A 22,205-nucleotide genomic window follows, 5' to 3' on the forward strand; every position below is an offset into this window, starting at 1 on the left:
CGAATAATAAATATAATTATTTACCTTCTTTTTATGGCTGGGTTGAAACAAAAGCGGTTGCGCGACGTCTGTAAATGGGGCACTCCAGGTGAAACGGACAAATTAAAAATAGTTGGTGGGCTTAATGTGCCATTAATCTGCTATGGCAGCATACAGACATATTGTTCTATCTATCTATCTGTCTGTCTGTCTGTCTGTCTGTCTGTCTGTCTGTCTATCTATATATCTATCTATATATATATAATATATATTCTCTCAGAAGAAGGATAATGGCGTACTGCTTGATGATATATAAAAATATTGAAACATTACATAAGCAGGTGAATCCCAGATTTTCACACAAGATGTTGTCGTTTAAAGGTATGTTTTAATTTAATGTTATGATTTCACAATTCTAGAACGTGATCCGATTTTATATATAGACATAAAATTATTTAATCTTTTTAAAACGTTCATTTATATACAATGAAGCTGCATCCTTCAGTGATGACATCTGCACATCTGAAACGTGAGCGGGCGGGCACTAACACTAATCTCGCGATAGCTGATGACGAGCTCAAAAGCGGAAGTAAATAGTCGCTCTGCCAAGTTAGCAACGGAGTGGCGTAAATAAAGTACTACACGTTCAGCGTGCATATCACATGCGTATTTCAGCTGGTTAATTTCGGTTTTAATCTTGAGTAGAGGTACTAGGAAGGGCTGTATTGTAGGCGCACCCGAGACGCAGTTCCGTAACAGTCACGTTAGGGGCGTCTGATAGCACGTTTTGCGGCCTGGCACTTGTGCGAACTCAGTCATCATTGTTGCCGCTAAATCAAGCTAACGGCGCGTTTAGCCTCCGATCCAAATCAAAGACAACGCTGGGTACTTACTGCAGCAAATGTCCAGTATTCCTCGAGGCGCATAATCTATTAGGGCTTCGGTGAGAACAAAGTCCCTGCTGGATCTAAAATGATCATAGAAAATCTGGAGGCTTTGAAAACATGGCTGTCTGACACGCTCGAGCCCATGTAAGTAGAAAGGCTAGCTGTTAGCTCCGACTTATTTCACTGTTGTCTAAAAGCACACGCTTAGTCATATACTTTTTAATAGTTGTTTTTGATTAAATATTTACATTATATCCAAGGATCTGCTGCATTTCTAAAGTTGTGCTTTTCCACTATTGTAGCTGCGATGCAGACCCTTCAGCACTCGCCAAGTATGTTGTTGCCCTGGTGAAAAAAGATAAAACTGAAAAAGAACTGAAAGCTTTGTGTATTGACCAGTTGGACGTATTTCTCCAGAAAGGTGCGTTTTGGTCATGTAATCATAATTTGATATCAATTCTCATCTGAGCTGAAGTTACTCATATAATCATCTTGTTCATTCGAATGTTCTTCCAGAGACCCAGCAATTTGTGGACAAGCTGTTTGAAGCAATAGACAACAAAAGCTATCTGCCTCCGACGGAAGCACTACCTACTTTGATCAAAGTTGAAAAAGATGAGCCGAAAAAAGATGAGGTATACATATATATATTTTGTATAAAATTTTAAATTTGTTTCATTGTACCAGATACAAAGGAGGAACAGCCAACCACGGATATTTATACAGTGGGGAGAACAAGTATTTGATACACTGCCAATGGGTTTTCTCATTAGAAGTAAAGTAAGATTAGAAGTAAAATTATATCATGTAAACAGGGAAGCGGAATGGTGTCTGGTTGCGTTCTTTCTGCACATGGTCCGTAGTGACGTGGTGACGTCACTTGGTGACGTAAGTAACGTCACTTGCAACATGGCTTCCAAGCACACGCACAGCGCACCCACACAACTTTTTAAATGAACGACGTGTCATTCTGAAGTTTTGTTTCCACTCAAAAAGTTAAAACAGCAGCTGATCTGACGATCGATCTCCATGTTTTGCAACGTGACGCTTTGTTTTGATTAACCTGCGCATGTCAGACGGCAGTTGTCAAACGTCCTTTCGGAATAAAGGCAGACACATGTAAACGCTGGATCGGAATAGATGAAGTGACATGTAAACAGCTGATGTGAAATTTCCATTCGGAATGATTTGAATCGGTATGAATAAAAGTCGGCATGTAAACGTGGCTAATGTTTCTGTGTCATTAACGGCAGGAGACATCCAATCCATTTGTATGACCAGCGGCTGGACGCGACTGCCAATGGGTTTTCTCATCGGCAGTGTATCAAATACTTGTTCTACCCACTTGTTCTCCCAATGGGTTTTCTCATTGGCAGTGTATCAAATACTTGTTCTCCCCACTTGTTCTCCCAATGGGTTTTCTCATTGGCAGTGTATCAAATACTTGTTCTCCCCACTGTATATACATTCTCTACATGACCTCATTGTCTACCTTTGACGGTGATCGACGTCCAATCCATTTTAAACTGTGATCGCGTCCAGCCGCTGGTCGTACAAATGGATTGGATGTCTCCTGCCGTTAATGACACAGAAACATTAGCCACGTTTACATGCTGACTTTTATTCATACCGATTCAAATCATTCCGAATGGAAATTTCACATCAGCTGTTTACATGTCACTTCATCTATTCCGATCCAGCGTTTACATGTGTCTGCCTTTATTCCGAAAGGACGTTTGACAACTGCCGTCTGACATGCGCAGGTTAATCAAAACAAAGCGTCACGTTGCAAAACATGGAGATCGATCGTCAGATCAGCTGCTATTTTAACTTTTCGAGTGGAAACAAAACTTCAGAATGACACGCCGTTCATTTAAAAAGTTGTGTGGGTGCGCTGTGCGTGTGCTTGGAAGCCATGTTGCAAGTGACGTTACTTACGTCACCAAGTGACATCACCACGTCAGTACGGACCATGTGCAGAAAGAACGCAACCAGACACCATTCCGCTTCCCTGTTTACATGATATAATTTTACTTCTAATCGGTTTGGGAAAAGGAATATTCCACCCGTGTGAAACGGAATGAAATTCCATTCGGTTTGGGCCTGTTCATTCCGAATGAGGTGTTTATATGGAACACATTTATTTGGTTTGAACATCTAAACCGATTGCAATTGGAATATTTGGCTCCATGTAAACGTGGCTAGTGTTGGTCACTACCAGGCCTCCCAATCAAAATGTTTTTTTACACCTTGCCATCAATGGCAGCCAATGAGTTATGTTTTTTTGATCTGCACCATTTTCCCCTCTTTTTTTTCAGCCAACTCGGGAAGACGAACGTGACAAAAAGATTTCTCGAAGAGTGAATAACAGTCCTCCATCAGGTTCCCGCTACAGCAGAGATGGCAGGTATGCACACTGAATTACAATATTTCAATTTTTGGTAACAACTTGAACTGCACGTTTTATACAATGTCCAAATTATTAGGAGAGTAGATGATCGCAAGAGAGATGACCGGTCCAGGAAAAGAGATTACGACCGCAACCCGCCCAGAAGGGATTCATACCGTGATCGCTACAATCGAAGGAGGGGTCGCAGTCGTAGTTATAGTCGCAGCCGCAGCCGAAGTTGGAGCAAGGATCGACCTCGAGACAGAGACCGTGACCGTGATCGTGACAGAGACAGGGAGAGAGACCGGGACCGAGCTCGGAGCGGAAGTCCTTCTCACAGCAGAACTCGTTCAAGAAGCCGGAGTAGAGGTAAGAACTTTATTGATTGTAATGAGACATGCAACACTTTTGATTGGGCAAATGAATGAATGAAGAAGAAAAACGTTTTTTATAGTACGAAATACAGTGTGTGCACTGTCTGCACTGTCTGCTTGCCCTATCGCCAATGGCAAATTTAAACATAGTGTGACAATGCAAAATTTGTCTGTTCATTGCTCAAAGTCATCACGTATAAAATACCTGCTCAATGGAAATTAAATTGGAACACCAATTTTACCGATTGGGTTTCCTCCCCTTCTTAAAATGCTGCAATTTGGCACAAGTTAGTATCATGGGAGTTCCAGGCTGTGGGGAGCGGAGGAGCCCTGTGTCTCTCCCTCTTTCATAGTTTATCGCTGTGGAAAATGAACTCAGTTGCTTGAAAAGCCAGTCTCCATGCAGCGGGCAACTGGGGGTCCAACGCTAGATACTGCAATTGTCGTGACTTACTTTTCATTTTTGTTTTTGTTTTGTAATTGACTCACTGCTAATTATTTCTATTCGTATTAGGCCAGCCAGTCATACTAGTGAATGATTAATTTCTTGTGTCTACTGCACAGGTGTCAAACCGATTCCAGAAAGGGCCAAGTGGGTGCAGGTTTGCTTTCCAACCAATGCAGAGGACACCTTTTCACCAATTAGATCTTTTACATGTGTAATCAGTTAAACTTTGTCAGGTGCTGCTTGTTTCAGCAGGAAGTTCATCGGTTAAACTCTCTGCGTGTTATCGGTTGGAACAAAATCCAGCACCCACTTGGCCCTTTCTGGAATCGGTTTGACACCTGTGGTTTACTGAATAATGAATAAATACTGAATTTTTGCTGATCATAAAAAAAAAAATAAAAAAAAACACACAATAATCCCTTTTGCAGTATTTATTTTAAACAAACACTAAATTTGATTATTTCACAAAATTGTTTGGTCAATGTCCTGAATGATGAAGGGATAGTTTTACTTGAGCCCAAATCTCTTAAAGCTTATTGACTTCCAATTACTCATGACTTAATGGGACAAAGCTTCACAATAGTCAAATAATATATATACCCATTGTCGACAAGACTGCAGTGGCCAATATTACGTGACTTGGTTGTATAGCTCACCTGAGGCGACATCTATGGGTCATGTCACCTCAGCCTTCCCACTTCAACTAAAAACACTAGCCACAAAAAACATGTTTTACAAGACTTCGTTCAAAAAAAAATTCAGAGGCTGAAATCCTAAATACAGTGGGGAGAACAAGTATTTGATACACTGCTGATTTTGTTGGTTTTCCCACTTGCAAGCCATGTAGAGGTCTGTAATTCGTATCATAAGTTCTCTTCAACTGTGAGGGACGGAATCTAATACAAAAATCCAGAAAATCACATTGTATATTTTTTAAATAATAAATTTGTATTTAACTGCATGAAATAAGTATTTGATACATTACCAACTAGTAAATATTTCGGCTCTTAGTTCTTTTTTAAGAACCCCTCCTGTTCTCCACTCATTACCGGAAGTACACCTGTTCACATGCTCAAACAAACGAACTCCAACCTCTCCACAATGGACAAGACCAAAGAGCTGTGTAAGGACATCAGGGATAAAATAATAGACCTGCACAAGGCTGGGATGGGCTACAGGAAAATAAGCAAGCAGCTTGGTGAGAAGGTAACAACGATTGGAGCGATTATTAGAAAATGGAAGAAGTTCAAGTTGACGGTCAATCTGCCTCGTTCTGGGGCTCCATGCAAGGTCTCACCTCGTGGGGCATCACTGAAAGGTGAGGGATAAGCCCAGAACTACACGGCAGGACCTGGTCAATGACCTGAAGAGAGCTGGAACCACAGTCTCGAAGAAAACCAATCGGAAACACATTACGCCGTCATGGATTAAAATCCTACAGCGCACGCAAGGTCCCGCTGCTGAAGCCAGTGCATGTCCAGACACGTCTGAAGTTTGCCACTGACCATCTGGATGATCCAGAGGAGCAATGGGAGAAGGTCATGTGGTCGGATGAGACCAAAATTGAACTTTATGGTCTAAACTCGGCTCGTCGTGTTTGGAGGAAAAAGAAGGATGAGTACAACCCCAAGAACACCATCCCAACCGTGAAACATGGAGGAGGAAACATCATTTTTTGGGGCTGCTTCTCTGCCAAGGGTACAGGACGACTGCACCGTATTGAGGGAAGGATGGATGGGGCTATGTATCGCCAGATCTTGGCTGACAACCTCCTTCCCTCAGTGAGAGCCCTGAAGATGGGTCATGGGTGGGTCTTCCAGCATGACAATGACCCAAAGCACACAGCCAAGGCAACTAAAGAGTGGCTCCGTAAGAAGCATCTTGAGGTTCTGGAGTAGCCTAGCCAGTCACCAGATCTGAACCCGATAGAAAATCTGTGGAGGGAGCTGAAAGTCCGTGTTGCCCGGCAGCAGCCCCGAAACCTGAAGGCTCTGGAGAAGATCTGCATGGAAGAGTGGGCCAAAATCCCTGCTGCAGTGTGTGCAAACCTTGTCAAGGACTACAGGAAACGTTTGGTATCTGTAATAGCAAACAAAGCTTTCTGCACCAAATATTAAGTTCGATTTTTGTGATGTATCAAATACTTATTTCATGCAATTAAATGCAAATTTATTATTTAAAAATCATACAACGTGATTTTCTGTTTTTTTGTATTAGATTCCGTCCCTCACAGTTGAAGAGAACTTATGATACGAATTACAGACCTCTACATGCTTTGCAAGTGGGAAAACCAGCAAAATCGGCAGTGTATCAAATACTTGTTCTCCCCACTGTATGTTTGAATGTCTGGGGAAAAGTGTAAAATATTTGTGTATGTGTATGTTGTTCTGGTTTTGATCCTGTTTTTTTATGCAAATTACAAAAATTAAATAAATTACTTGGTGCTGCATTTTATGTGCATTAAAAGTCCCACATAGTCAAAAGATTTGATCAATTGAAATTGCTACCACATAAAATTAAGAAACAAACCAGGCGCTTGCGCTTCTTTTGGACTCATTTGGCAAAGTTCACATAATGATCCAGTCTAAAAATTGTGGATTTTTATAGATTTTCAAGGTTTTCATTCTGAAGTTCCACAATTTTTTTTGTTTTGTTTTGCCTGAGAACTTTCATTTTACAACAATTTGAAACCATAATTCATGTTTAGTAGGGGTGTAACAGTACAAAAAAATCTCTGTTCGGTACGTACCTCGGTTTTGAGGTCACAATTCGGTTCATTTTCGGTACAGTAAGATGCAAAATATAAATATGCTAGTTGTTTATTACACACTTTTGTGCTATCGACAATAGGAACATTAGCCTATACAAAGCTAGAATTCAGCTAAAAAAGTAGCGGGTATTTAAAGATAATCCAACAACAATTTGCCTTTCAGACCCAGCGTATTGGTCAGCTTTCTTTCTGAAAGAAAGAAAAAAGAAGTCCTATGCTAAAGAGAAGCAATCCCAATGACAAAGATTTTAACATGTATTTTACAAATGAAATGCCTCAATGAAACATTTTTTCTTTATGAACGGTTTTCAAAAGCTTTATTGGTGGATTTTCTCAAGTTAAAACGCCACACAGAAATTAATCAATTTAATTGTGTAAGCAGGATGTGTGTATTATTACAGGTGTTTTAGCTCATTACAATTCATTTTATTTAAATGGGCTATTATTTATTTTATTATGTGTTTATATTTTACAAATGTGATGTATTAATTTATAATTTTATATTTTATGTTGTATAACTTTACTTCCTATGTGAATATTACTTCCTACTTCTTTTGTTGTGGTAGGAGGGTTTTGTATTGAACACGGGGCTGCATTGGTTATCATTATAGCAGAGAAGACAGCAGTAAATCAATAAAGACAAGTCAACTGTGCCCCGATTTACCACTCAAGAGATCTGATGGACTCAAAAAGTGGGTTACGATTGTATATTAGTTTGAAAATCAACCGGATCCACCGTATTTTTACACGAGTGACTTCTGGTCTGCCCGTTCCGAGCTACGGGTAGTAGTATTAACGCAGGAGGGTCGCGTCTCGCGTCAAATAATAAACTCTGCCGTTCTTTTCGCGTGTGTCGTGCTGAGGGACGCGTCTAACACGCAGCCGCACTGCGACTGGTGAGCATTGGCTGATTGACTCTAACGCCCGCGTTTCACTGTGTTCTCGCGGCGGCCATGTTGTCGCGCCGTTGACGTTTCCGGGTTATACTGTCCTACCGTGTTAGTCCTCGTCATAGTAGAGAAGACAGAGTAAATATAATCTACACAAAGAAACTGTAACCCGATCGACTCACAGCCTTGAAAAGTAAGGGTTATATTACGTCAGAAACTCGTTCGGTACGTGTCCGTTCCGAACCGAGCACCACGTACCGAAACGGTTCAATACTATTAGATGTACCGTTACACCCTTAATGTTAAGTCTTCATAGTGAGTTAAATATTAAAGTAGGTATTTGATGTAACTTGCCTAACTCTCATGCTCTTGCTTACAGACAGGGATCCTGGGAAGTTGAAGTATGATCACGATCGCGTGGACCGGTTGGAAGGTCCTGATGGCTACACCCCGACTATTCTGGTTTCCACTGCAACCACCTCCCATTTCCCTGTGCCAACACTGAGCAGCACCATCACGGTCATCGCGCCCACGCATCATCACAGCAATAACACGACTGAAAGCTGGTCGGATTTCCACCCAGAGCACCCTGTGGATCGAGGCCCTTTCAGGGGACCTGTTCCTCAACCAAGGAAACGGTGCCGTGACTATGATGGTGAGGAAAACAAAGTGTACAGCATGAACTTTTGCTGTCACTACACTCATTTAGACATTATTGTGGTAATGATGCCTTTACCTCTCTTTCAGAGAAAGGCTTCTGCATGAGAGGAGACATGTGCCCTTTTGACCATGGGAGTGACCCAGTCGTGGTGGAGGATGTCGGTTTGCCCAATATGCTGCCCTTTCAGCCCCCACCCATTCCAGGTGTGGATGGCCCTCCACCCCCGGGCCTTCCACCTCCACCACTAATGAACCCCTCGACTGTGAATCTGGGGCCTCCTGTGCCCCCACCGGGAACTCTCCCACCAAGCCTTCCGCCGATTGCAGGTAAGATTGTGACAGTTTGTTTTGCACGAAAAAACAACTTTGAGTGCTTATTGTGCAGTTTTTTTTAAATTGTAATTTTAAACATTGGGCAAAAAAGGTGCCTACGGCTTATGGACTTTGAATTCAATTATATTTTTGTTTTACTCTATTGACAATATGAGTAGTATAAAATTAATCAAACCTGTTCTTGATATTTACTTATGGCTGCCTTTTCAGGACCACCGCCCCCTCTTCCTCCACTTCAGCCCTCTGGAATGGATGCACCGCCAAATTCCATTACGAGTGCTGTTCCCACTATTGTCACCTCTGGCATACGTTCTTCAGTGCCCCAAATACCGACACCACTTTTCCCTTCAGGTAGGGCGCCTTTAGTGGTTCTCAGTTAATTTAACACATTCGTAGTCTATTGACACATATATTGTTTTCATGGTTGAATGTTGTATGCTCAATGTACCAGATACCTATGAGGCAGATGTGTACAACCCTGAGGCCCCTAGTATCACTAGTAGTTCCAGGCCAATGTACCGCCACCGGGTCAATGCTCAGAGGCCCAACCTTATTGGCCTCACTATGGGAGATGTGGACCAGCCACAGAAAGGTAGGTCTTATGTGACAATAAACGTCCAAGCAGGTTTATTAAAGAGTTGTTTGCAACACATCATTGTAATACTAAACAATTGATTGTTTTTGAATTTCAATTGTGATTTTTAGACCACACAATGTTAAAATCACTGAAGCCTCATCCTTTTCAATTTGCTCCTCATTCCATCAGTATCTGTTAACTCTTTATCCCACACTGTACGTGTCTTCTCTCTCCTAGTAACCTATGCTCGCCAAACAATAAGAAGCCTCACGCTAATGCATGGTTTAGAACACTGGTTGAAGAAAGGGGCCTTGGAGTCCTCAATTATAAAAGCTGCTTAGACGTTGGGACGGTAAACGGATTGGGTCAGATTTTCAATCGTAAAGGCGATAGATATGAACGTATTCATAGCAGGCTCCTCTATCAATGATCAAATCTGCTAGTAATACTTGGATACATACTTGGTCAAGCTGTGCACTGGCTAGAAGTCAGATGGCCGAAGTTTCACACCGTTTTCGTCTCTAAATTGCAAACGCTCACAATACAGTCTTCGCACATGTTCTGTAAAATAACCGGACCCGTGTCTTGGCATCAAGACTGCAGTCACCTAGAGATGTGTGAGTGATTGCTTGCGTGGGCCAACTTCAAAATAAAAGCTGTACTAGGTATTGCTTCTATGTGATGCGTGAATTATTGGACTTTCATTTTTAAGTTGGAATTTCCAACATTGTTGATCAGGCAATCTTATCTTGGCTGGCCACCGAATATCCCTATAAACGTTGATACGAGGTGAACGGCTCTGCTTTAGTTTGAACCCTCATAATGATAACTAGGGCTGGGCGATATGGTCTAAACTTTTAATATATTTTTTTACCCCCCCTAAACATCATTGGCTCCCATTGACCTCGCTAGATATGAAGTCCATTTTGACTGTGAGGGCTGGCAGTGATCATTCAATACGGATTGGGTGTTTAGTGCCATCAGTGGCAGCCAATGAGTTAAGGAGACAAGAACTAAACACAGAGGGAGCTCAAAACAAGTTTTTCAATTTTCATTGTTGAACAAAAGTAATTGCAAAACGTCCGGCTTTGAACCTAATCTATTTCCTTCCCCCATTTGCATTTTCAGTCTTTAAATACAAAGTAACGATTACACAAAGAGACCAACTTTTTTCATGAAATAATCTATTGAATAACTGATACCTAGATGTCCTTTCTGTCAGAAAAAAAATAATTCATAATATCGATTTATTGCCAGGCCTAATGATAATTAATAACTAAAATAGTAGTAAATGAAAACGTAAACTATTTAATCTAAAAATTAAATGGGAAAAACTGGTTGTGCTAGGTCAAATTATAGGGGTAAAATGCCCCCATTTAGAGAAACCTTCATAAAATAAGTATTATGTGCCTGTGTGATTATCAACTCTGTCAAACAGCACTATGTATGTATACTAGTAAATCATGCATCGTCTTTCCCCAGACAAGGTTCCAAACAACAGTATGAGAATTGTTATGGATTCGAGCTTGAGGAAGCGACCTGCTGGTTCACATGATGGAGGTATTCTCCACAAGAAACCTTGGTTTGACAGGTGAAAATATTATTTAGTGGAGGACTGCAGTTAATCCTTAGATGGATTAACAAAAGTAGTCTAACATAACACATGTCTTCCTTTACTTTCTCAGGCCTAACTATAATAAACCTAACCATCTGGGCTATCACAGAAGAGGTCCCTTCAACTCTCCTAACACCAAGCTGCTGGTTCGGCAAATTCCTTCTGAACTCAACAACATCAGCAAACTCAATGATCATTTCAGCAAATTTGGAACCATTGTCAATCTGCAGGTAGGCCACTTTTTGAATGTTTTTGCCATGTTTGTTTCTTTTGACAATACACTATTTGGTAGTAAGCGTTTTTGTTCATTGTACATGCGAGCTAAATTGCAAATGTGTGTTTGTCAAAATCAGAGAAGTTTCCACATTGACAATCGAATGTGAAGTATGCCATTTTCCTTTAAAGTTTACATTTTTGTATTTTCTAATTAGATGGGAAGAAAGACTCTAAGTTCCCCACTTCTCATGGTAGTAAGCATAATTAGTATACATGACCGACAAATGTCCTACTGGTTCTTTTTGTGGAGTATGAGGTTGTTATCATGTCAGACAGCAGTAGCTAACACACTGGTGCAGAGGTGTAGTTATCAAGTTTGCATGGGAAATGCCATCCAGTCATGTTCCTTCTCCCATCTTGACGTGAGCGAAATTACATAAAAATGAGTTGCTTTTTTTATTTTTATTTTTATTTTTTTATTTTTTTTTAAATATTATTTTTTAAGCTAAACATAATGTGTGTCCTCCCTGCCCCTCCCAAAAAATCCATAAATAGTCTGCTTCATTATAAAAGCCGCAGGGTTCAAATTGAAAGAAAAATGGTCCTTACTGTCGAAAAGTTATGGTAGTTACAACAGTGGCAAGGAATATGACACGAGCAAAAAAAAAAAAAAAAAAAACATACTTGTGTAGACAGATAACAATGTAGAGCTCTAGCATTTGAATGACGACCACGCTTTTGTTTGGGGGAAAACTTTTCGTATGTTTTGTAAAACGGAAACATAACAACAGTCGCTACTCCTTGACCTGGTTTAAAAAGGATTGTAATAAAATAAGACAATGTTGAAATGATAAAATAAAACTTTGCGGATACGCTGGAGTGTGTCTGTAAAGATAGGTGGAAACACAGAAAATTCTCTTCATGGTTTTGCCCGGTTCCAATTCCCCCTAAATTGTGGGGCTCCACTATGATGCTACTGTATATCTTGAATCAATTTGATATCAATTGAAGGTGCTGCTTGGGCAGTTTCATTGTGATATTTGTAAGGAATCTTTTTTTGGTTGTTTGTTTGTTTTAATTTGATGGATTTATTTATTTAATAAATTCTGTATGTTTTTAAAGGTGGCATACCAGAGTGATCCAGAGGGTGCACTGATTCAGTTTGCATCTCCTGATGAGGCCAAGAGGGCCATACAAAGCACAGAGGCTGTCCTCAACAACCGCTTTATCCGAGTGCATTGGTTCCGGGAGAACGGGGGTGATGGACCTGGACCGGGCCTGGCTCACATACAGCAGTTGCAATCACAGCCAGCCATGGTAAAATATATACTGTATATTAGGGCTTCAGTTATTGAATATTTTAATAATCGAGTATTGTACTGAACATTTCATCGATTAATCGAGTAATCGGATAAACTTTTTTTTTAAGGTAAAGAGCAGTTATACATGAGAAAACAAGAAACCTTTTTTTAACCTAATATTGAACCATTTTTAGACAATGTCTTTATTCTAGATGTTGGTTGTTCTGAACAATATACAATTGATCAATTGATGAAAAATCTCAGATGTGACTAGAAAAATAAAACAACAAATTCACTTCTTTCGCTCAAAAAACTTAAGAACTTATTTTAAAAAAATATTTCTTACCTAAAAATGTCATTATGCTTGATAACTAGGGTTGGGCATCGAGCATCTATGGGACCCGGTTCTAACACTCCGATGGTCCTGGAACCGTTCGAATTTTACAATTTCGATGCCCTGAGTGGAAAAAAATTGCTGCTGAAAACCACGAAGAAGAAGCCACAAGAAGCGTGTGTTTGTGCACTGCAACTTGATTACAAGCATGGAGCGGTGCCGCTCAAAAATTAGGCTCACCTTTACAAAAAAAAAAAAAAAAAAAAGATCAGTCAGCTCAGTGCAACATTTGCAACACAACAATATCATGCAAAGGTGGCTGCATGACCAGTATGATAAAACACCTCCGGTTTAGTGGAATATAAGTGCCAAGTAGCATAGCTGAGTGCGCACCGGTCGTCTAACCAGTCAGAAAGGTAAGTGAAACAATAATTTCCGTCTGTCTCCTGCTGTTCCCGCGATCCGACCCTTGATTAAGCAGTAGATGATGAATGGATGGAAAATAGTACGGGAATAAGTCGTATTATTACGTCGGGCTACGGTCGATATCACATGTAAAGTTAAGCATTTGATTTTCCCGTCTTTCCTTTGTCTGTCATCGTCCCCCTTTCGGGCAAATTCCACACTCTGAAACTGTCAATGATTATGATGATGATGACAATGACAATAAATTATTCATTCATTCAAAAGAGGACTAGATGCAAAATGACGGACTCGCTGGCGTTCGTAAACAGCCGCCATCTTAAAGCAGTAGACTCCTCCGTTAAAAGCGGTATTAAAAGATCTTCAAATTATAATCAGTAGAAGAAATTATACTAATGCTTCGTCGTAGCTCCCAGCTAAGGTACATGTATGGCAAAAAAATGTGTAAATGTTTTCTGTGAGCTTTTGAAAAATAATCTTTGTGAAAGTGCACTCCTGTGGAAAGAAACTTCATCACATTCAAGTTCAAAGTCTGATATTTATATACAAGTTAAAAATAGCCCTGTGAGGAGTTCATGTAATTCATAAATTTCATATTGTATTAATAATAAACAATGAAATAATAATAATAAATAATAATTTTAAATTCATATATTTTTAAAAAATCATCCAGAAGTTAAGACATTATTATAAACTAATACATTTTTAAACTTTACATTTTTTTGACCCTCTCCCTTTTTTTGTTGTTGTATTTTTTATAACCCTGCCTCTTAAAAGAATCTGAATCGAGAATCGTTCAGAATCGGAACTGGAATCGTTCAATTTCAAATGATGCCCAACCCTATTGATGACACACGTCACTTAAAAGTTATATTTTCCCCCACGTGTTTCAACTGAATTTCCCTTTCCACAAGCTGTTTTTAAGTTGTAGTTACAATTTAGACTTAAAATTTAAGTCCTAGTAGGATTTTGAGTTTTTGCGGTGTTAAAAATAAATGTATGATTCCTGCTGTATTGGAGCATATTAGGCACCAGTGCTACTTGGTGTTTTATCCATCAATGACTATTGAGCTAAAATTGACAGTTAGCTTTATTGTGTTTTATTTTACACCCTCATCACTGTACAGCGCTGTTGGGTATATATTCTTAAATTATTGATGGACTACATTTTTGGGTTATTTGCGAGTGAATGCCCTTTTTTTTGGATAAACAGTAAAGCAATTACTAATACATTTTTCAGCAGCAACATAAGCGGCCTACAGAACCGTCAAACATTTTTTGAGAATTTCTTTAAATCTCTTTTAACATTCAGCAGCCCTCAGTGACATCGCTGAAGCAGTCTGTCAAAGATCGCCTTGGGCCTCTGCTCACTGCAAACGCTGAGCCTTCCCAGGACTCCAGTGTAGCTCCTCAGGTGTGTATGTGAACAGGCGTGCAGCTGCTCTATTTGTCAAAGTACAATATATATACATATATTAGGGTTGTAATGGTACACAAAAACCTCGGTTTGGTACGTACCTCGGTTTTGAGGTCACGGTTCGGTTCATTTTCGATACAGTAAGATGCAAAATATAAATGTGCTAGTTGTTTATTACACACCTTTGTGCTTTCAACAATAGGAACGTAAGCCTATACAAAGCTAGAATTCTGCTCAAAAAGTAGCGGGTATTTAAAGATAATCCAAAAACAATTTGCCTTTCAGACCCTGTGTATTGGTCAGCTTTCTTTCTTTCTGAAAGAAGAAAGAAGTCCTGTGCTAAAGAGAAAAGCAATCCCAAATGACAAAGATTTTAACATGTATTTTACAAATGCCTCAATGAATAATTCTTTTTTTCTTATGAACGGTTTTCAAAAGCTTTATTGGTGGATTTTCTCAAGTTAAAGCGCCACACAGAAATTAATAAAATAAATACACAGATCCTGCTTACAGTTATTCTTATTATTTAATTACAGGTGTTTTAGCTCATTTCAATTTATTTTATTTAAATGGGCTATTATTTATTTTATTATGTGTGTATATTTTACAAATGTGATGTAGTATTAATTTATATTGTATATTTTATGTTGTATAACTTAAGTTCCTATGTGAATATTAGTTCCTACTTGTTTTGTTGTGGTAAGAGGGTTTTGTATTGCACACGGGGCCGTTTTGGTTATTATTATAGCAGAGAAGATGGAAGTAAATCAACAGACAAGTCATCTGTGCCCTGATCTACCACTCGAGATCTGATGGACTCAAAAAGTGGGTTACGATTGCATAGTAGTTTGAAAATTGACCGGATCCACCGTATTTTTACACGAGTGACGTCCGGTCTGCCCGTTCCTGGCTACCGGTAGTAGTATTGACGCAGGAGGGTCGCGTCTCGCGTCAAATAATAAACTCTGCCGTTCTTTTCGCGTGTGTCGTGTTGAGCTGCTTCTGGGATGTGTCTAACACACGGCCGCACTACGACTGGTGTGCATTGGCTGATTGACTTTAACGCCCACTGCGTTTCACTGCGTTCTCGCGGCGGCCACTTTGTCGCGCCGTTGACATTTCTGGTTTATACTGTCCTACCGTGTTGGTCCTCATTATAGTATAGAAGACGGAATAAATATAATCTACACAAAGAAACTGTAACCCGATCGACTCACTGCCTCGAAAAGTAAGGGTTACAATATGTCAGAAACTGGTTTGGTACGCCTCTGTTCCGAACAGAGCACCACGTACCAAAACGGTTCAATACAAATGCATGTACTGTTACACCCTTTATATATATATAGATATTATGTATGTGTGTATGTATATATATGTATATACTTGGTTTTAACATGTTTTTCTACCTGTAACTGATATAGAATCCTACAAAAGTATCAGTGAAGGATCGTCTGGGTTTCTCTGCCAAATCTGCTACACCTGTTGAGAAGGCAAGTGTACACACGCACACACGCACACACGCACACACGCACACACACACACACGCACACACGCCCACACACACACACCAGATGTTTATGCTAAGCTATTGATTTTATGAAGTTTTTGTGCTTACATTTGAAGCATTTTCAGGTGTTTTCAACTTCGGCGGGCCTCTCTAAGACAGTATACAACCCTGCAGCCTTAAAAGCGGTCCAGAAAACCACAGATGACCCTCTAAAGAAGAAACAGGTGAGGGTGGCAATGGTGTTACAGTCATGGAAAGGTTCATAAAAAGCTTTACCCATACCTGTGAATAAAATGTTCTTAGGACATGATGAAATTCATTTCAAAACGCAACCTTAAAGTGCAGTCATTTCTGTTCTACAAGAATTCAGTTGTAGTAGCAACAGTATGTGATGTCCCATAAATGCTTTTACAGGAAGCTCTAAGGCTACAGCAGGATGTACGGAAGAAGAAGCAAGAAATTCTCGAGAAGCATATTGAAACACAGAAGGTAAGCTCATCTGGATCATTGGACTGTAGCAGTCTGGGGGAACTGAAAAAAGAAGGTGCTTCTTTGATGGCATGGTGCATTTATTTTACATTAACAATTTATTCCGTACACAATGCAACTTGGTGTGCTATACTTTACAAGAAAGTACAATACTGATTTTAAAACTATTAAAGCCAAAACATTTAAAAATAGAGTGCAGGAATAATATGTCTAGGTGTAAAAATCGTCCACTTACATGACTGCAAAGCAGTGCAAGTAAGACTTTAGAACAATTTTTATAAGACCTCCAATGTAAGTATCAGTAGGAAAAATGTAAAGTAGTTTATGGCATATCCATAGCAAAGTACAGCACGGTACTGACTGACTGACTCAAAATGTCTGAATAATAATATAGAATATGCAGTATTTATTTATTTATTTTTTACATAATTACTCAAACAGGTGCACTATATTAAAAGGGAACATTGTTGAGGGTGCTTGGCCATTGAGAAAAGTTTGTTTCATAATTGACCGTTTTGGAAATTTAATTAATAATAATAATAATACCTCAAACTTATATAGCGCTTTTTTGGACACTCAAAGACGCTTTACATAACATAACACAAAGACAAAATTAAGAATTAAGAGGTGGGAAAAGCTAGTTTGAACAGGTGGGTTTTTAGGAGTGATTTGAAGTTTTTTAATGAGTCAGAGTTCCTGATGGGTTTTGGGAGTGAGTTCCAGAGTGAGGGAGCAGCAGCGGCGAAGGCTCGGCCTACTGTGATTACCGGTAAACGTATTGCTTATAATATTTTTCCAGAGTTTTAGCTGAATTAACAGCTAAAGCTATTTTAGAACTTTCCACAATGGGAAGTATCTAAATAAAAGAAGTATCATGATAGCTTGTGGAGGTCAAAAAACCTGATTTGTAATAAAATTGACAATAGAATGACGATGACATGAAAAAGTGACCTGCAGGATTTTAAAGCGCTGATAGGATTTGTAACCTCCTTGATTTTTTTCCTACTATGCCATTGTTGTCTGCAGCTCCTGATCTCCAAACTTGAGAAGAACAAAACAATGAAAGCAGAGGATAAAGCCAAAATCATGGAAACCTTGGGCATTTTAACCAAAAACATCACCAAACTACAAGAAGAGATAAAGGGCATCTCATGCAGCAGCAGCAATCTTCTGAACACAGTCAAGAGCAAGGCCCAAGTAATGCTTTGTGCATGCTAAGTACAGTTCTTTTCATATTCAGTTTTATATGTGGTTATTTGGATGGGATTCATAGCTTGATTAAAAAAAATCATTTATTTTTGGGACTATATTTCTGACCTGCGATATAGTGGGCGCACACTGTGCTCACAAATAAGTCCACTAGTGGTTTATGTAAATTCACTATCTATGAAAATTATATTAATATGATGTGCTTTCATCTCTCAGGCTCAGAAGGAACTTCTTGACACAGAGTTAGATCTGTACAAGAAAACTCAAGCTGGAGAGGACACTGCTCTGTTGAAGATCAAGTATACCCAGCTGCAGATTGAGGTAAGGTATAGTGGTTCCTCGACATATGAAATTAGTCCGTTCCAGAGTAGCTTTCATATCATGATTTTTTAATGTAAATCGCCTAGTTAGTCCTAAGCACTACTTAAACGACTTATTAAATGATATAATTGGGGTAAAACCAGAATAAAACGAGCCAAATGCATTTGAATCATGTAATATACCTAACTGTTAAAACCTGTAATGAAGTGGATAATACAACATAACATAATGCAAAGAAAAAAGAAGGAGCAATACCTTTTGAGTGAGGCGATGTCCTCCTTTCACGAGATCATTGAAGATTCCGATGATTGGGTCTCCAGTGATGTCCTTTTCCGTAATAAAGATTGAGGAGAAGTTTCCATCTCATCATCAAACTGGGCCCTCTTGCATGAAAGGATAATCACGCTCTTTTAAGGCGTTTTTGGGATGAGATATACTCTACTTTAGAGTCATTGTCCAAAGTCATATTTAGTTACCAATTTGCTAAACGTTGCCTTCCTTGTGTACTTCTATTTAGGCCGCTAAAAGAGGACTCCTGTCACCAAGCCGAGGTCGTGGGATCTCTGCTCGAGGGCGTGGTTCCACAAGGGCCCGCGGAAGAGGTGCCAGAGGACGGGGAAGAGGAAGAGGTGTTCCACTGCATGCAGTTGTGGACCATCGTCCGCGAGCTCTGGAGATTTCCGGTTTCACGGAGACAGAGCAGGTCGACCTGCTGCCGCATTTTGCTGTAGGTTTGCTTATTCTCACAAAACTCATAGCGAGCCCAGTCCAGAAATGATCTGATTTCACCTAATTTAAATTATTTAGTTACCTAGATAATATATCTGTGACATGTAATTACAGATAGAGCAATAAAATGCTCTTCATGACACAAGGTATAGACCTGTTTTTCCCACCTGTTGTTTATTCATGCAACAGAATCATAGCTTTATTAAACACAAACAGGCCCATAGAGCATTTGTGAACACATTGACAAAAGATCACTGTTATTGCAGCACAGTTAAACCATGATTGAAGAGTTTACATTCTCTCTGTAAAATTCTATTCTATTAAGGCACTTTATTTATGTTACTTTTTTGTGTATTTTGTTCTTATTGTCACCCTAAAAAAAAAAAAAGGGGGGGGGGGGTAAAAAAGCTGTTTATCAAATTTGGGCTTAAAAAAAAAACAATGGAGATATTATTTTTAAGCCATATTGTCCAGCCCTACTAGTAATATATGTATGCACAATGTGTCTATAATTAGACATTGCGAAATAACCATGTACCATATTTACAATTTTGAAGCAATTTGGAGAAATAGAAGATTGCCAGATCGATGAAAACAGCTTGTGTGCAGTCATCACCTACAGGACAAGAGCAGAGGCTGAGCAGGTGAGCAGCTTATTAGTTACCACAGATGTAATATAATGTCAGGTGTGCTGTCCTGGTTACACCCATGTTTTTTTCTTACAATGTGTTACTCTTTTTTTTTTTTCCCCCATGACTTCAGGCAGCACTCCGTGGCGTCAAGTTGAACAATCGTAATTTACGGCTGGCCTGGCATAAGCCTCTCAAGACGCTGAATGCTGTTGATGCAAACGAGGCAGAGCCAGAGGAGGATGAGGTTAGCGCCATTTCTATCTTGTAGAAATGTATATCATAAAGACCCAGTAGCCGTTTTAGTACCGACATAGGACACAAGAGGGAGCCAATACACAAGACTGCTCAGATTACAATTTACTGTCTAGTCCAGGGGTCGGCGACTGAAAATGTTGAAAAAGCCATATTGGACAAAAAACGAATGTCTGGAGCAGCAAAAAAAGATAAAAGCCTTATACAGTGGTACCTCTACTTACGAATAAATTTGTCCTGGAAGTAGTTTCTTAAACTGAAAATGTCATAGGTAAAGACGCGTTTTCCTTGTAAATGCCCTATTCTAAGTCCCCCAAAATTCGGACATAAGTTTTTGTAAAGCATAAAAATCATCAAAACATGTTACAAATATGTGTTACAATTAGATCATTGCACAATAAACTTAAAATGAGAGTTGTGCATTATGAAAAAATAAAGAAGTTATTACAATGTTACGCAAAGCAGTCGGAACACCTCATGGCCAGAGGGGCAGTGAAGAGGACGCTTAGATAAACACATACACATGCAGTAGAGGTCCTTCTTAGCCAATTGGATGCCAGGAAGATGCTAGACAACAGCCAATGGCAAAGCAGCTATGTTATGTTCAGTAAACTCTGAGAGCTGTGAGTAGCAGTCCATACTGTATTTTTGCATTTTGTATCCTGAAATTGCTTTCATAATAAAAAGCAAGTTTCCCATTGAGGCGTATCGTTACGTGAAAATTCTATATGAAGAGATGTTCGTAAGTACCACTGTATAAGCCTTACTAGTATAATGAAGGCAACCCATGCTTTATATATCTAATAGCTACATTAGCCTGCTATCAAAATGTTTAAGTTGGCTACAAATACATAATGAGCCTTCGTGATTAAATGTTTATTTTTGCTCCAGTGCATAGAGAATGATGCACCACGTGACTACTCTGTTGTACGATGCTGTTGTTTTTCAGTACAATATTAATGAAGTTCATGTTTGTCCTCCTACAGAAACCATATTATAACAAAAATACATTTTCCTCACCCATCTTTTTCCATTTTCAAACATTTTTGAAAACGCTCCAGGGAGCCACTAGGGAGCTCTAAAGCGCCGTGGCTTGCTGACCCCTGGTCTAGTTTGTAAAGATGGTTAAGCACACCTGTATAACCGATTCAGAAGAGCGTCATTTTTTAAAAAATGTTATTATTATTTTTTTTAATTCAACTGGTCTCTTTGCTCTCATTAGCTTGAGTATGTTATGTGTATGTTTTTATGTGGAGTGTATGCTCACAGCTTTTTTTTTTTTTTTTGTAAATCCCCCTCAGTATCCAGAAGAGTCACTGAGCGATGATGCCCTGCTGCAGGATGACGACGAGGAGGAAGATGACAACGAGCCTCGTTCCTGGCGCAGATGAGCGCGGCATTGACCAGATGCCTAGCAGTTTATTTATTTTGATGCCTGTTCATAAATACAAGACACGTTGACTTCACTTCACAAAGATGTAACTGGCTGAATATACATGTGAATTTAATTTTTAATCTGTATGTCAGATGCAGCAATTTTTTCTTAAAAAATGCTCTTAACGTAGAATTGTTTTTCATTTCTTTTGTAATATGGATCAGATAACTACTTTGTCTGGACACATGATAGCTTGATGAATTATCAGTTTTAGACACCAAATTCTGTATTATTGTTGAACGCAATGACAGACCATGGAGCTTTTGCAGAGTACTGTTCCATCTATTGGTAGAAGCTCGTTTGTAAATATTTTATGTCTGAGTTGAGATTATTTGTACGAAATCTTAGTTTCTCAGTTAATTGGTTCCATTTTGAATTGTGTAAAAGAAATAATAAATGAAATGGTCAGAAAATACTGCTATTCTCACATTTTGGAAACGTATAGCAGTCGTCATTGTAAAATATAACTGACCATTTAAAAAAAAAAAAAAAAAAAGTTCACCTAAAGAGCAAACTTCCTGTACAAATCCTCCATCCAGCAATTGTTGGATTGATAAGGTAACTCTTAAGGTAAGAAACTGTCAAAAAATGTCTTCCCAATGTATAGAAAATGTGGGTCAAATCCTTAAACTGTTTTTCTTTGCAGGTGGTCTTTTTCCAGCGGAAGAAAATCTGAAACCTCAAACCTGTGATTGTTTTTATACTGAGCTGATGTATATTAAATAGATGTATATTAAATATATTTTCATGTTAATTTCCTTGTGTTGTAACTGTTTCAAGATACTAATTATATGAAAGCAACATACAGGAGCTGAGAAAACAATGTATTTTAGGCTAAAGTTCTAAAAGATAATGTATGAACAGGTGTCAAAGTGGCTAAACTGCTTTTGGCATAGTTCTAAATATAACACAATAAAACTGAACAGGTTTCATACACACAGTGGTTAGCACGTTCCCCTCACCATTCTGAGGTAAAAGGTTTATTCCCGGGCTCCAGCCTTCCTGTGTGGAGTTGTCA

General features: G+C 39.1%; 1 protein-coding gene across 4 annotated transcripts; it reads left to right on the plus strand.

Moving 5' to 3' along the window:
* The first annotated feature begins 527 nt into the window (after positions 1-527).
* On the plus strand, positions 528-21,941 carry rbm26 (RNA binding motif protein 26). 4 transcript variants are annotated; one of them, XM_057850463.1, is made up of 22 exons: positions 528-1,010; positions 1,169-1,287; positions 1,383-1,501; positions 3,185-3,273; positions 3,353-3,624; positions 8,117-8,392; positions 8,485-8,724; positions 8,941-9,081; positions 9,182-9,322; positions 10,790-10,898; positions 10,993-11,152; positions 12,261-12,455; positions 14,509-14,610; positions 16,035-16,103; positions 16,237-16,344; positions 16,535-16,609; positions 17,636-17,806; positions 18,035-18,139; positions 18,657-18,866; positions 19,426-19,512; positions 19,631-19,744; positions 21,054-21,941. In XM_057850463.1, the coding sequence occupies exons 1-22, from the start codon at positions 952-954 to the stop codon at positions 21,141-21,143; spliced, it is 3,051 nt and encodes a 1,016-aa protein (XP_057706446.1). In that variant the 5' UTR covers positions 528-951; the 3' UTR covers positions 21,144-21,941. The 4 variants fall into 4 exon arrangements, with proteins under 4 accessions (XP_057706446.1, XP_057706462.1, XP_057706454.1 ...); XM_057850479.1 differs by having other exon boundaries at positions 16,246-16,344; XM_057850471.1 differs by having other exon boundaries at positions 14,512-14,610.
* Positions 21,942-22,205: the final 264 nt, after the last annotated feature.

The sequence above is a fragment of the Corythoichthys intestinalis genome, chromosome 1, assembly GCF_030265065.1.
Source record: "Corythoichthys intestinalis isolate RoL2023-P3 chromosome 1, ASM3026506v1, whole genome shotgun sequence".
Classification (NCBI taxonomy): Eukaryota; Metazoa; Chordata; class Actinopteri; order Syngnathiformes; family Syngnathidae; genus Corythoichthys; species Corythoichthys intestinalis.